The sequence below is a fragment of the Dreissena polymorpha genome, chromosome 11 (genome assembly GCF_020536995.1).
Source record: "Dreissena polymorpha isolate Duluth1 chromosome 11, UMN_Dpol_1.0, whole genome shotgun sequence".
Classification (NCBI taxonomy): domain Eukaryota; kingdom Metazoa; phylum Mollusca; class Bivalvia; order Myida; family Dreissenidae; genus Dreissena; species Dreissena polymorpha.
Window position 1 is genome coordinate 36,540,196 of NC_068365.1, and position 16,817 is coordinate 36,557,012.

General features: G+C 34.5%; 1 protein-coding gene across 1 annotated transcript; it reads right to left on the minus strand.

Annotated features, from left to right (window-relative positions):
• Nucleotides 1-12,754: 12,754 nt before the first annotated feature.
• Nucleotides 12,755-16,209, minus strand: LOC127850174 (uncharacterized). The gene is made up of 3 exons (XM_052382996.1): nucleotides 16,150-16,209; nucleotides 14,261-14,430; nucleotides 12,755-13,204 (listed from the first exon to the last, which is right to left on the minus strand). Exons 2-3 carry the CDS (start codon nucleotides 14,423-14,425, stop codon nucleotides 12,992-12,994), a joined length of 378 nt encoding a protein of 125 aa, XP_052238956.1. The 5' UTR covers nucleotides 14,426-14,430; nucleotides 16,150-16,209; the 3' UTR covers nucleotides 12,755-12,991.
• Between the last annotated feature and the right edge of the window lie 608 nt (nucleotides 16,210-16,817).

The following is a 16,817-nucleotide window of genomic DNA, read 5'->3' on the forward strand; positions in this document are numbered from 1 at the left end:
AAAAATCTACGCGTGCTTTTTTCAACATTTTGTTCATTTTGGCGCAGTGGTTTCTATAAATTTCATAATCAATAGTGAGTCTCGATTTTAGTCATTTTTATTCCAAATTTCGTTTGATATGTTTAGCGTCATGAAGCTCATCTGTGTACCACGGGCAAGTCGGCCGCATGTTTATAGATTTTGTTCTTAGTGGAGCATGTTTGTCTACCAAAGATGAAAGTTTAGTATCATAAGTTTGGACAAGGGTTTCAGGGTCATGTATATTTTCAAATTGTATTTCTGACTCTGCGATATCCTGTTTAAATGTTTCAATAGTGATCTCTCGTAGTTTCCGAAAGGCATATATCAGTTGACCTCAGTGTTTCTGTTCTTACTATTTCCGCATAAATGTGGCATATCTTTTAATAGACTAATTTCGAGTCCTATCGAAAAGAATTGTTTTATTTGTCTAAAAAAATAAAATAAATATGTGTCGATAAAAGAAGATTCGCATTTCTTGTCATGATTAATGAAATAGCGAACAATTTTGTGTCGATTTCAAAACTTGTCTCGCAACAGGAAATAAACACACAGCAGTTCACACACAAACTGTTAAGCGACGGATGCTCTATTTGCTCAAGTTTATTGACAAATGTTTGATAAATTGTTTTGTGTTTTTGAAGGTGATAAGTTTGTCATCCTGCAAGAAACAATGTCCTGTGTATAAAATAATGACATTACCAAGTATTCTCGAACAAACAAATCTTAGCATATTTCCTACATTTGTGATCATTTATTTAGAATGTTATATATTGTGACTTGATTTTGAAATACGATACGTTTTATTGAACAAAAATGTAAATCTTAATAATTATCTCAATAATCATTTAACAATTATATTTTTTACATTTTAAACATTTTGTATATAAATGCATTGAATGTTGAGAATATTAATTTTGTTGTCGAGAAAACGTATTGCTTGAATGAATGAGTTGCTACGCAAATATTATCTAACTAATTTTGTGTTCCTACGCGATCGTCCTCTTTGTAAGATGATCAATATCAAACCAATTTTAACCTGGCGATGAGATTTTACAAAAGGAAAGTCACGAACATGAAAATATATTGTAATATGTTTCATTTAAATATAAAAAACTACAGCTCTACTGCTTAAAGCGTCTGAATACTGAACTATGACAAGATTGAAGATATGTGCGGGAAATCGTTATTGCTTCCACACAGCACTCAACAAAGTCAGATCCGCGAACATTCGGTGCTTATTATTCCGGAAACGACGTCATCGGGACGGACGGCGACACTTGAGACATGCTCGGCTCACTAATAGACACAAGTGTGCCAAGTTTCATCGCTTCGGACAAAAACTGGGATAATATTTTCAGCATTTACTGGAGTTTCACTCAGATAAGGCTTCCTTTCAATTAAAAATACAAAAAAGTGAAAAGTGTCAACCCTGATTAGCCTGTGCAGACTTAGGCCTGATTCTAATGGAGTGAGGGTGAAATGAGTCTTTACCTTTATTTCTTGATGGTTGTACTGGTGCCACTATAAACACCTTTAGACAAAAACTTGTTTGAAAGTTTTTCTACATTTTATTATTCAAAATTGCTATCGGTTTTCTGACGGAAGTTTTGCAAGTGCATTTTTCGGCGTAGCTGTATTAAGCCAGATTTTCACCTTACCTGACCTTTGTAAATGTCCAATAAAATTCAAATAAAATTTCCCGCGGCTAGGTACGAATGAATACACTTCATTAATTCCATTGGCTGATTTGAGTATACCACCATAACATTGGAAACATATCCGCGTCTTTGTAATACTGTTTTACTGCATGAAACAATTTATAGATAGAACAGTTTTACACTCAATTCTCGACATTAATACAGTTTGTGCGTGCACCTTTTATTTTCAGAGGATTGCCAGAGCAAAAGCGTTTATACTTAAAGTTTTTGTCTCAACTATTCAACAACCAGTTTTAGCTTATCTTCGCACAATTTTGTCCGCATCTGTGTCAGTATTGTTGTATGCTGCAGATGAGGTTTATGTTGAACAACTCAACGTTTGTTCTTCAGATATTTTATTTTGTTTTTGGTAGTGATGTCATGGTGTGAAGACACTAAACAAGTCCAATAGCTTTGACCTCTAATCGAGCATAATGTTGCCCCTTTTTATGCTTGAGATATTTGAAATCAATGTTTGTGTGCAGCAACTTCAAAGTCTTATACACAACACGTATTTATATTTAACATTACCTTATGTGTTGAGAGTGTTTATAAACTCTATAATTGAGACAAGCCTTTTAGCAGAATTAGTGCATGTATTGTTAAGGTTTGTTATGATGCATTTCAGTTATGGTTTCCTTTCAACATATCTCTGAAACCGCTACAGATATTAAACTTAAACTTCACATTCATCATGGGAATAAATGTGGTATTGAAGGTCAATGACCAAGGCCCATAAATCTGACCAGCAATTAAATTGAAATTGAGTTTGATTGAGGTATTGTGTTGTAATTTTGTGTGTATGTTTTTTACATGCAGATTATGGTGAGGATTTTATTTGTGACCTGTCTTGTCAAGGTTAAGTGTGCATTTGCAGGCTTTATATTATGCGAGAGACAGAAAATGAACACTACTATTAGAGCAGAAGTGTGGTTGAGCTTGCTGTATTCTGCTTAGAATTTATTTTGGACAGAAAATCTTCAAATTGCTACATTGTACTAAACACAGCACGGTGTGTGGATTGTCCGCACTACTGTGACAAGCTCTGGTTGTTTCTTGCAGTTTGTTTTAAAGTTTTTATCAGTGTTTTAAGAAAAACTTTAAACTTGAAAATAATTAATTTGAATGATTTAACATAATAAACTTAATATTAGCCTATTAAAGAATTCTCAATTGTCTTAAAAGCCCCCAGGCGGCTCTTTCCATCCTGACCTCCCTGGGCATCATGACCAGGCTCCTTAATGACTCCATATCCCTCCCCCTCCACGACCCCATGTTCACGCCCCAAAAACCAGACAGCTGTCTCTCTGTTTACTGTGCCCTTGGTGAACTGCGACAGAGGCTAAAGACTGTTCACTTTTATTTGAGCAACATTGTGGGAAATTCGGGCGTAATGTACATCTACGCGTCATCCCAGATTAGCCTGTGCAGACTGAGAAGGCTTATTAGGGACGACAATTCTTTGCTTCGTGGAAGTTTCTGGTAACCGAAAATAGAGTCTAGGTCGAAAGTGGCATCCGTGATAAGCCTGTGTTGATTGCAAAGGCTAATCAAGGAAAACACTTTACACACATGCATATATACCAGTTATTCTAAAATGATGCTCATATTATTGTAATCGGAATTGTTGAGTACAAAGAGGAGCGGCCACGAGTGAACATATTATTTTTCTATGATCACAAGTAAAATAACAAACGATCTTACACTGACATGAACACATTTTCTGTTTCTTGTATGCCCTTTTTTCAAGGAAATAATTAACAGCTGTTTCCATTTCGCTGAAAAGTTACCCTTTCTCCCGTGGCGTGCCTCAATACATTTCAAGACACAAAATGACGTCATTATACCAACGAAATTCTCCAGTTTACAATGTAAATATAGGCTGAAAAAAACATAAAATAAAAAGAAAATTTGTTGGATTCGATTGATTATCGTTTTTTTATTCACTCGTGATCATACAAAATATATATAAATCTTGAAGTAAATCATGATATGATTATCTAAAAATAAACAAGTAGTTCCGAAAATTTGTTATTTTCACCGGTGAAAATATTTGTTTATTTTCACTGCTGTTATTTCACTGCAGTAACGTCATATTTTATTATTAGGTATAAAAGAAAAGTGCTTTATTTACCTATTGTATAGTACATAAAGCAGGTGGTTCTTGATAATATTCCAATCTTTTTCGGCAAAGCTGTTTAACCCACTGTTCATCTTATATGGCCTTTTCGAAACGCTAGCAGACCAGAATGAATACACTTCATTCATTCAATTGGCTGATTCGATAGAAATTATCAGAACTATGACAACAACATCTGAGTACAACTATCACTCAAAAATCGCACTATTGGATTTCTAAGCGAGAAGGCGTTGTTATTGTTTGCGAGCGTTTTTTTATATACTTATTTCACTGTTATTGAAACGGGTGTTGATTTAAACAATTATATCAAAGGTGATAATGTACGTTATCGTTTTTTGTGTGAACGTGTATATATTGTTAAATCTTGTTCACTTAAAAACTTAAATAATAAGTTTAAAAAAATCAATATTTGTTTTAGAATAATTTGACAGTGAATGGGAATTGTTTAATGCTATTGTCTCACAAAAGAATTTAAATTTTATGATCGTTGTATGATTTTTGCAACTGTCAACAAATACCTTTACAAATGCCTTTCAAATCTGTTATTACAATTAATGCAAACTTAATTGTCTACACATATTGGACATTTGTTTTCCTTTTTTATATTGTTTGTTTTTAATACAAAATTACAGGTAACGGTAAAATTAGAGGTTCTTTACTAATATATATATATATGCTTTTGATGTCATAGTACTTAAATTAATTACTTTTGATGTGCTGTTTATTTGCTTGTTCATCTTTGATTTCATTATACTAGTTTGTCATGTTTAATATTGTATATGTATGTGTTTGTAATCTTGAAATAAAATAAAATGTGTGGAAGCAAACATATTCTAAAATCAAACTACCTTATTTAAAGCTCTTTTTACATAAGTTTTTGGTTAATCGATTATCGTTTTTCTTTAATATATTATGAGCAAACTACTAATTTTCTCTTTGCTTCCCGTTTTAATTTATATTGTGTGGAATAAACAAATTAAGTATTTAATATGTTAAGGAAAAATAACATGCATGTTCAATTTATTACTAATTAGATTACAATAATTTGATTTGTTCGTATATGTTAAGCATTATTTTGAGTAATTTATTATGGATGTATGTTTGTTTTTATTGTGTAATTGTTATTTAGACTGACGAATGAGTTAGTTTAAATATATGTATATAATATACATTTTCGTTTGGTTTGTATTGACTGTTATTTGAAGACCACATTTACTAAAGAATACAATTGTTTCCCTGTTATATAACTGTATATAAATGAGAAATCTTTGGAAAAAGGAAATACTTACTGTGACATGTAGAATCATGTATTTAGATAATTGCTTTGAAATCGTAACTAAACGCAGTGTTTAAGACTTAACATTGATGATAACAACATTGTTTTTACTAAGTGGTCAATAATGCCCTGAATTTACAAAATTGAAGTATATTTTGATCATTTTGTTAACGTAAAAATGTGTACTGACATTGAATGATTTATGCTCACGTGATTCAGCTCAAATAACTTACAAATACAATAAAGCGGGCCAATGGTTTTAAACATTCCACTCATCATTATTCACGATTATAAAGTTTATGATTTTAATACTCTAAAAAAAAGTTTTTTCGGTGATGCTTAAACCCACTGGTGGTTTCATATATTCCTTAAACTAGTTAAAGTATATACATTTGGAACTTGAATGAATGGATAAATAAATATTCAGAAAAAAATCACTGATTATAAAATTGTTAACACTTTTATATCTTAATACTTGCATGCTGAACTTTAAGTGGCAAGTAAAACAATATGCAGTCAAAGGGAGGAAACTTCTTTAACTTGTGTAACACGCTTTATTTAAATTGACATTTACTTAAAGCTATGTCATAATCATTTTCACAATTATAATAAATGCTGCTAATGCACAATTGTGTTGGTTAAGACCTAGAGTGCAAGATATTCAAAATAGCTAAAAAATTGCTGGTTAAATAGTTCAGGTATCGGGCGGGAATGAATTAGTCAAATGTCCAATTTACAAATGAGTTGTCGTTCATTTTTGTCTAGCCAAACGCTTTTGGAGTGGACAATATTCCGAAAATCAATGACAAGGGTATAAGTCATAGGTTGTGGGTCACAAAAGACAAGCAGACCAGTTCAAATAACGTGCATTTGCCCGACATTTCAAAGGTCGTGCTTAAGGTGTTTTAAGCTTAACTAACTAAACGTGAATTTAACGCGAAACATTTTAAAAGATCAATTTTGAAAATTCGTAACGTAAACATGTTCGAGGTTAAAGTTAAGACGTTCAACTAGTTTAAAAAACATGACATTTTCGCGAAAGAGGTATGTCACGCAAAATTTGTAATTACTACATACAACTTATGGGCTTTTTTCCGCGTGTTATTATTAAATTATAGTTTTTGTCAGTAAACCAGATCTGTAGCTTCTTACAATGTATCTGATTTATCTGAATTAGCACTGACCATGTATCCCCTACGTATTCATGACGGACGCTTCGTGCATTTCACTAAAGTTGGAACAATATTCTTAAGTTTTGAAAACGAGCGAACATGAAATGGTTGGACATGTACTTTTAAATGTGATACTCTTAAAAAGTGACTTTCCTGAACATAAAGAGGTGGTGTGTTTCCTGGTCTATCTGCTTGTCTATTGGCTTCCATTTTTAACTCGACATATGATCGAACAGTCGGAGCTTTCCTTCAAACCCAAATATCGGCGTGGACATCCGTGTCATACAACATATCTACATTTGTATTAAAAATATAAAGTCATCCCCTGAAACCTAAAACCTGATGCATTTTCCTTCACCGATTGGTTATAAAACTGCTTTTTACTTTTTCTTATTAGGAATGTTACATGATTTCGCTGTTTCTTGTATTCATCTATTTTTTATGCTTTTTAAACAATCGCGTATTTTGATTTCTTGTTTAATTTTCGCAGTAAAACAACTGGGTAGACGATCAGATTTTATTATTTTTGTTTTTAATGGTGCGTTAACGTTAAGCGCTTCATTAATTTTATTTAGTAAATAACTAAGTGACGTATTTGGATCTGCTATTGTTTCATGATGTTCTACATTTGACATTAAAATTTTTTTTTTGAAAGTTTGATTTATTGAAATTTTTGCATTGCCTATTCCTTTGTTAAATGCGTGTTTACCTAAATTTACGTTAATTGCTCATCCTGATTTTTTTGTTAATGTATGCTGCTTGTCTCTGCTCCAGATATACACGGAAGGCCCAGGTCTTTACGTCTATATCTCCAGCTTATTTATCCATAACTCCAGCTTATTTATCCATAATTCACTTCATTCACATAATTCACTTCCGGAACAAGACGAAATAATTACGCATTGAGCGTAATAAGTCCACAAAAAAATAGTTCGCATTAACTTCTATTTACCTAAATCTACGTTAATTGCTCACCGTGATTTTTTTTATTAATGTATGCTGCATTTTAGAGAACAGTACAAATATTTCAAATTTTGTTTCACATTAGCATTCATGTAGCAACTTATCTGTATACTCCTAATTTACTTGACCATAGACATAGTGGTTGAGAAAAACTTCTTTTGTTTTCCAACGGCCTATTTTCATTACTGTTTCGGGTAGTGTCCCGATTGACACTGCTTGGGTTGCACCTGTTGGTCTAAATGATTTAGCACTAAATCCTTGATCATTTAAGCCTGCAGCTGTAATACTGTCTTGTAAGATATTTGCCACTGTATCAGCACTAATATGTTTGTACGGTGCATTTAAAGAGAGAAATAACGGTCTATAGTCTCCCTGACGGAACTGTTCCGTTCTTTCAATACACATATTAAGACAACTTATAGGATCACATGATAAATCATCACAAGGTGGAATATTAATTTCAAATCCCCGTATATTTGTGTCATTTTTTATTTCCCAAAAATGTAAGGTCATTGAACTATCATTTTCAAAATGCACATCATCAACTGAAATAAATGTCGGGTTTAATAAATTTGTATGTGGATCAAAACTTTTCCCTTTTGGGGCCAAATCGGATGGCCGTGTCATGCACACAATTGCTAGAAGAGTTATAGTTTTCATACGTAAGATTTTTAAATTTAGTTTGTCGTTGGATTCCATTTTATCAAACAACTGTACAAAAGCCTCTAAGGCAACTGTTTTTGAAGAACCATTGGTTTCTTAGTAGCTGTTTTTACAAGTGATGTAATGAGTATATGAATATCACTACTATCTGTAGGCGATTTCTGGCCCAATGCCTGGAAAAACGAATTTAAAGCTGCTAGCGAACTCTTCAACGATGATTCTGGACGTTCAGACTTATCAGCGATAGAACACAAATAATCTGCTAGATGGGTTGTTGTAGAAGTATCAGTTGTCACATAGTTATTTAATTTGCAAAACGCTAAAAATATAAATATACACATTGTAAGTAGATAATTTTGATTCTGCCAAAGAATGTACAGTTTGTTTTACCGCTCGTGGGGACCAGCCTAAGCAACGTTATCTGTTTGCCCACAAACTCTCCAAGCGAAAATCTTCCATCTGGGGTTTTTCAAAGGCTCTCTGGCCCCTATGGCCATCACTGTTCTTTTTGACATTGGAAGTTCCACTGGCAGGTCTATTGCCATTTGCGTTAACTGTCTGAACCATGGCTGCCCCGGCCAAAGAGGTGCTATCACTGTAGCTGTTGCATTTTGACGATTTATCACATTTAATACTCGCGGAAGAAGCGCAAACGGAGCATTCACATAATTGTTCATTTGTTTCCAAGTTGTCTGTGCAAGAGCGTCCACGCCGGATGTGAACGGATCGTAAAACAGAGAGTTGTATGTCTTCAACTGAGTCGACGTTATCGATGCGAATCTGTCCACATCGTGTGGACCCCATTTGCGGTCGAGCATTTTGAACACTTGTGGATGAAGCATCCACTAGTACGACGATTCTATTCGGGAGAGTAAATCCGCTCTCCAGTTTTGCGTTCCTGAAAGGTATTTCGCCTAAAGTTTTATGTTTGCCTCCATGGCCACTAAATGAATCGAACTTGCTTTTGCGTCAAGGGATGCTATGGAACCACCCATACCATTTATCATTGCAACTGTAGTCACATTGTCTGAAAGAACTTGTATGCTGCGATTGCGTAAATCCTCTTTGAAAGATTGTATGCCCATTAGTACTGCTAATAGTTCGCGGTAATTGGAACTTTGTTGTTGAATATGAAGGGTCCAAAATCCCTGAGCTTGTTTGTGACTGTCTGTGAGCCATGCTCCCCAGTCTGACTTAGACGCGCCTGTGATTAATTGCGTATCTATTTGTTGGTTAACAACGAAAAACGCGTTCCACTGTGAAACAGAGTCTATCCACCACTGTAAATCAGTACGCGTGTACTTGTCTAAAAACAAAATGTCACTCCAAAACTTTCGAGTAACAAGTAATCTATATAAATTTCTAAGAAGTAACTTTGCAGGAAATATACCGTTTGACATGGACATTGCCCTGCGATTCTTGCTAATCCGCGAGCTTCGATTTCCCCTTTAAATAACATTTTTTTAATATCGCGTTTCAATTTGCGAATACGTTCAGATGTGATACGAATTACACACTGTTCACCCGAAGTGTCAATAATATATCCCAAGTGAGGTTTAACATATGATTCCACAAAAGAAGACTTTTAAAAATTCACAACCCATCCTAAATCTTGTAAAGTTTTAATTAAAAGCTGTCTTTGACTATTAACACATTTCTCTTCAGCCAATAAGATAAAATCGTTCACATACACTACAACTTGTAATCCCTGAGAACGAAGATATGTTATGACTGGTCGTAGAACTTAAGTAAAGAAATATGGACTACACGAGTGTCCGAACGGCAATACGGTCCAATTGTAATAATTACCGCGGAACTGGAATCTTAACAACTCCTGATGGTCCGGGTGTACCGGTACATGAAAAAAGCAATTTTTTAGATCAGCAGTTACTATATAGTCTTTCGGTTGAATAAATGAAATTACAGTACTTATATCTTCATTCTTAAACTTGGGTGGTTGACATTTAGAATTCAGCAATCGTAAATCAGTAACAAGTCTATATTTTCCATTTTTCTTTGAAATACAATTTATAGGCGAGATACACATTGGCTTAACCTCACATGGTACAACATGACCTAGTAACAACAAGTCATTAATTTCTTTTAACAAAAACTGCGACTGTAAATTAGAAAACTGCCTCTTTTCAGTACAAAAACTTGAAATGCCATCAACTATAGGAAACTTAATACCATTGGAAATATAACTCAGAACAGTTTCAGAAGCACCTATCTGGCGCCGTGCATCATGATTTGATGCCAAAGTATTTCTCATTATTAAAACTAATCTATCTCAGCATCCGACTGACGTTTGCCGGTTGTTTTAAAACGCGCTCCTTGTAACTGATCGAAAACATCGCGACGGTCCCTGCCGTAATGGTTGCCTCGCCCACCACCATACGATGAATTACCGGAAAAAGACCATCCACGCCCACGTCCTCTGGGCGGTGCTCCAAACCGACGAATGCTAGACAATGCCGCCGCAACAAGTATGTTGTTAAGCGTTTCCCGATTAAAACCAGAGGCGTTTCCTTGTAAACAGCGAAAAATGTTTGCTGAAGGCTCATCAAAGTTACTATTGACTACAAGTGAACCGTACTCTTTTTGCAAATAGTTTATCTGGGCTGCAAGAGTGATATACACTGTCCCTAAATCACTAGGTTCATTCTCCTTAATCTGACTTAAGAGTTTAAAGCATGTTTCAACATATCGACCACATTTTGAGATAACATTCAACGTTTTTTGGTTCTCTCTACGAATGCCTGTTCTTGATTCATGAAGCTTCAGATGAGGGGGTAACAATACCTTGTCTACAGTCTGTTTCACACAATCAAATTGTTCCTGAATGTTTTTAGGAATAGGACCTTCGGCGGTGGCTGCCGATGAGTCAGGACCGAAGATAAATGGATTGGCCAAGTGTGGCAGATCAGAAGAATGTTCAGTATTGGCCTGTTATGGCAAAAAAGTGACTTCCGGTGGCGGAAATCTAACGGACGTTTTTGTTGTCGCAGAGCAACCACGGAAAGAACCTTGATTCAACTCAATTTTGGATAACCTGTCATCTATACGTTGTATAGTCTCGTGAAGGGGATCTCTGTGCGCCGGATAATCACGAGTTTGATCCAAATTATCACTTATTTCTTGAGAAATACTCATTCTAACAGAACATGTGCCTGGGACCCGCCGTATGACTTTGCACTTCCGGAACAAGACGAAATTATTACGCATTGAGCGTAATAAGTCCACAAAAAATAGTTCGCATTAACTACTATTTTTAGATAGTTTATAACGTGTCTTTCGTGTGAAACACACTGGATAGTGGTCACTTATACTATAGGACGATACAAACATTTCCATGATTCGATCCGGACGATTAGTATACAAACGATCAATTATGGTGTTTTGATGGTTTTGTTATTCGTGTTGGTTGCCTGACCATTTGTTGGAGTCCATTTGCCACCACAAAGAAGAAGACCATTTATCATTACTGAACACATCTTTGTCAGAAGGAAAATATAATGATGCACACCGCTTTTTTCTTTTAGTGAGTCTACGAAACCCGAAATGAATGATTTTTTTCGGAAAAGCTGTTTGAGTGGACACTTTTCAGTGCGCTTAACAGAGGATGTTTTATTGTGCAAGAGCTAATTACTGTAAGAGTGTTATTTATCGGACTAACGTCCGGTTAATTCGTAGAAAAACCTAATCGTACATTATTACTTGTTTCTTATTAGACGATATTCATGTAAATAAAACAAAAAGACAAAATGCACGTCATTGATGTAAACATTGTTTGATTTATGGCCCAGTTATCAACAGTTAAAAAATCAATTTATCTAAGATTCCTCGTTAATATGCATGTGTTGATTGAAGATTGTGAAAATACAAAGTTTTCATTAAATTGGATAAGCACACTTTAACACTATACACGCAAACGACCAAACACTGTGACTAAATAGAAGTTTTTATGGCGATTTGTAGTTCACCTACAAAGCATTTATAACGGATTACATCTTTTAAAAGATAGTGTTTGTATTATTATACGTCTGCAGTGTCACGCGCTGGTGTAAACTATGTATAAAGCTGTAGCATTATTTTGCTGAAAAAGGGGATTAATCTGCTGTATAATTTATATAAGCCGCGCTCTGTGAAAATGGGGTTGAAGTAATTTGCGTACAGTATTGTCCAAGATTATTAGGGACGACACTTTCCGCCTTATCTGGATTTTCGCTAATAAGAGACTTCCTTTAAAAGAAAAATATCATATTAGCGGAAAGTGTTGTCCGTGATTAGCCTGTGCGGACTGCAAACAACAACATTTCAATTTTAATGTTAGTTTATCTTTCTCAAATATTTTTGTATATTTTTTTTCAATCTTATAAGATCATTGTGAATATATAACAAAACACACAAGTCCAGTTTGCTTTCTTCCCACTTTATACAACTCATCATTTTTCATAAATATTCTTCTGTTGTTCTTTTATTTTCTCTTTAAAAAAAACAACACCTATCTCAAACAACCAAAAAAAACAACATATTAACCCCGTTTTTTTCTTTAGTTTTTTTCTAACCTTAAGAAAAAAATAAAAATGTTTATATATATAAGCATATCTTGTATAACATGTCTGAACATTATTGCTTTGTATAATCCCTTTGTTGTATGATCATATACATGTATACATTATATGTCTTGCATTGAATAAAAAAAACAAAAACATTTCAAGTATTTTTTTCAGACACTGTAAGTAATTTTTGATTGGCTGGTAAATGAAACAACACAAACACTTGCTATCAAACAAACTAATTAGCACACGTCATGGTGATTATATGTTTATTAAGATCGGTAATACAAAGACATTAAATAAAAACAAGCCATTGCAAGCTTACAATCATGTATGTATTTGACAGAATGGTAATTAAAACAATATTTTTTTTGTCAGACAATTAATGATAATTAGCATGGTTGTTATGGAACAAATTCAGCTCTTTACGTGCAAGGTAACTTCATTTGTAGGTATACAGTTTTGAAGCATATAACATTCACACAATACACTCATAACCATCACACACACGCGGGAACCCAGCCTTCGCCGCAAAACCCCTGGGACGGAACTCTAAAAGAACTCGCTGCCCAGTCCCGAACCCATCGGTAGTAAATCCAAGCCGTGAGCCGACAGAACCATCGCCCCCACCAATTCACCGCGCTGCACGAGTTCATCATGTTGTCATACCAACGGTCATCGCAGCTCTCACGTGAAACACCTGATCGGTAACCCTGCGGGGAAAAATTAAAATGTACATGCATTGAGCAAACCTTTCTGTCTATGTGCCGTAGTGGGGATGCCCCAACAGTATTAATGCATTTGTTCACGAACTATTTTTTGACTGTACAAGCGAAACTTGAATATTTTTTTTGTATAACAATTTGAATAAAACTATAATTTCATATATTTTCTTTAACCACTTTGTTCTGCACTCTCATTCGTTTTTTATCAATTAGCTTTTTACATATCTTGGACTTTGCTTTTTATAGTAAATTCACATGAACTCGCTTTAAACAACAGATATTGAGAACGTTAAATTTCTTGGCAAGCCAGGATCCGTTTCTAAAAACAATAAAAATAAATACATAATAAACGCTTTACATTTATCAATTTACTATATTAAGTGATTTATGTTAATGAAAACGTTTTCGAATATTATCGGAATAATGAATTAACCCATTTATGCCTAGCGTCTAGAAAAAAAGGCATTGGCCATCAGCGTACACCCAGATGAGACGCCGCATGATGCGTCGTCTCATCAGGGTCTGCGCTGTTTGCTTAATGGAATTTCTGTAAGAAATATTCTAAACATAGAAATAAATATACTAGACATCCCTAATTTTGGAAATAAATTGATCCAATTTAGAAGGATGGGAGAGTCCACAAGGCGTAAACGGGTTAAACAATAATTTCAATATAAAACATAGAACACTCATTTCAATGCACAGACACGTAATGATGGAGTGGAAATAACAATGAAATCAGAAATCGTTCCTATGACCATTCCGTTATCATGAAGCCCAATACTGCTTCAAAGGAGAAACTGTTTCTTCTGACGTAATTCATCGATGCCATCAGAACACACTAACAGACTTTTAGCCAATGGATTTACAGTAGCTAGTTTACTATACAATACCGGACCATATATTTATACAACACCACACACGTTTGATGTAAAAAAGATTGGGGTCAACATTTTTAAAACAAGAAATAAAATTTAAAAACACACACTAAAACTGTCAACTTTGCATAAGGAGCAAATAATATAAATTCAATTTAAGACTTACACAAGCGTAGCATATGTCGTGTTTGTTGCAGTCATCTGTGAACCAGAGGTCAGATACACCGCTACATCCATCAGCCCAATAGTTTGGCTGACAGGCATCAGCGTAGATGATGAGGTCAATCAGCATGACAGCCGTGGTCAGGGCAATGACGATGCAGATTTTCATTGTTCCTAAAAATACAAGAATTGACCGTGTCACAGACAGCTTCGCTAATGTGATGTTCCCTCAGCTTGACAACAACAAACCTGAGTGTCATATTTCCTAAATAACATTATATTAAACTTGTAAACATCTAGTTAAAAAGTATGCAATACTCGTGTTAAGCAATTTTGCATGTTCATTAACTCCGATAGCAAAATCGTTTCAAGCCTAACCCCTTCCAAAAAAGGGTACTCAACGATATTTCGTTCTCGCTAAGACTAACTTTACCAACACAACAGACAACTACGTGCTGCTAACAAAAATAACGTGTGCGTATATAAACTCATTAAATGGCATTAAATAAAACGTCACCTAACCCTATCGAAAATACTCTTATCGCATGAACTGTATTCCAAATTTCCGAATACGGACATGCATGTATTATACTGCATCTACCTAGCATGATGTCATTAAGAATGGGCATTTAACAATGTCCGCTTATTTAGTTGCCATGAGGCTTGACGTCAATATGTGTTTCAGGTCTTAAGCTAACGTACACAATACATGCTCCCACAGAAAAGTTCTATTATAGACTTCATTCTAGTTTCATTTAAATTGGTTTGATATTAGCTTATATTAAAAAAGCGATTTTGAAATGTTCATCATTGGGAGATCCGTCAAATTAACAATAAGCACAAAACGCCAACCTGTTTACGCGTTTTTTGTATTGTTCGGTAACTTCAAACTAACATTACTCACTTAAATTGATATAGAAATATCGCTTGACTTTTCATGTAGATTAGTTTATTTTCAAATTTGCGAACTTCTGCAATTATTAAAAATGTATTTATAAAGAGTTGTTAAATTTATGACGTATTGGGCAATAATATATTTGTTGTGACGATTTAATACAGATTTTGTCGCCCTTCCACAGAAAAAAATCATATGAGACGCGTTCTGAGAAAACGCTTCCTAATGCATGTGTCATCCCAGATTAGCCTGTGCAGTCCGCACAGGCTTATTAGGAACGACACTTTCCGCATTAACTGGATGTTCGTGTAGAAGAGACTTCATTTAAATGAAAAATACCGAAAAAGCGGACAGTACGGACTGCACAGACTAATCTGGGACGACACTTTACGCACATGCATTTTGCCCAGTTTTCTCAGAACACGACTCATAAATGTTTTAACAAATTTTAGTAGTGGATGATGACAGTGATTTGTTTGCATTAAGTAGGCACCTTTTTCAAGAAACTATAAAATCGACATTTCATTGCCGTAAGTTTTCTTAATGATAAAATGCGTGTACAATAAATGAGGGAATGTTCGTGGTTTTCTCCATTATGCAACAACAAAAGGGAATATCATAGATGATACATCTTATAGAATTCCTTTGAAGTATTTATGTTTACAAGTTCTATTATCACTTGCCTGGTTCTTTCATTTCAAAATATAACATCAATCGCGTGGGAGGAATTTAAATTATAAGCCTAGGCTTGAAATGAAATCCAGTATATCTCGATTAGTTATCAACCGTTTGCAAATAATTAAAACAACCAAGCGATTGGTATGGCGGATGAAAAATCCACGCAATAAGTGTACATCACAACGCGGCCTGGAATGGATGAAACTGTTTTTTAAATAAGTTTAAAAAATAAACACTTCTACTACTACAAGTACTACTTCTACTACTACTAATACAAATAAATATTACATTAAGAATAACATAGTAATATAATTAAATACCTGCAGTGATAAGAAACGATCAAGCACAGAAAAATCGCGTCTGGCAATGCTGGTTTAATGCTTCCTTTTGAAATGATACGGAAAGAATCAATTACCAAGTTGTTAAATAACCGATCGCTCCGCCCACCACTCGACATGTAGATTTGACAACACCAACAAACGGTGAAGAATTACGTGCGCTTAAAAGATCTATCCGGTTTTCCAGATTATGCTTTTCGACGGAAAGATCTAGTTATAAACATGTGTAAGCCGATAGATCTTTGTTCCAAGTAATACTTAAAAGAAAGCATGTCCATTGTATAATCGAAATCCTCAAAAACTTTGAATTGGTATTTATTCAAATTATAATGTTACCATAGCTAAAATAATACTAGAACAGTAATTGAAGAAGACAAATATCTGCGCAATAGGTCATAAGAAGGCGCAAAACCTGAGTTTTAGTAACTTCACATTTATTCCACTATAGGACAAAAAGCATCACGCTGATTTATCCAATCAATTGATTTATTTCCAGTCCACATTACTCAAAATAAAATAATGTGACAAATACCACATACACATGTTGATTGTATAAACAATATTAAGTGTAGTTTTGATAACAGAAAACTGCGACGCAAAGTAAACATGTACAATAATGTAAGTATCCAAAAAGTTCAAGAGGACCTTAC

Bases quoted from the DNA above. Each gene is read 5' to 3' on its own strand.
- LOC127850174 (XM_052382996.1), bottom strand. From the start codon at position 14,425: ATGAAAATCTGCATCGTCATTGCCCTGACCACGGCTGTCATGCTGATT. The intron at 13,205-14,260 runs GTAAGTCTTAAA...TTTTCCCCGCAG, and splicing joins ACGACATATGCTACGCTTGT to GGTTACCGATCAGGTGTTTC.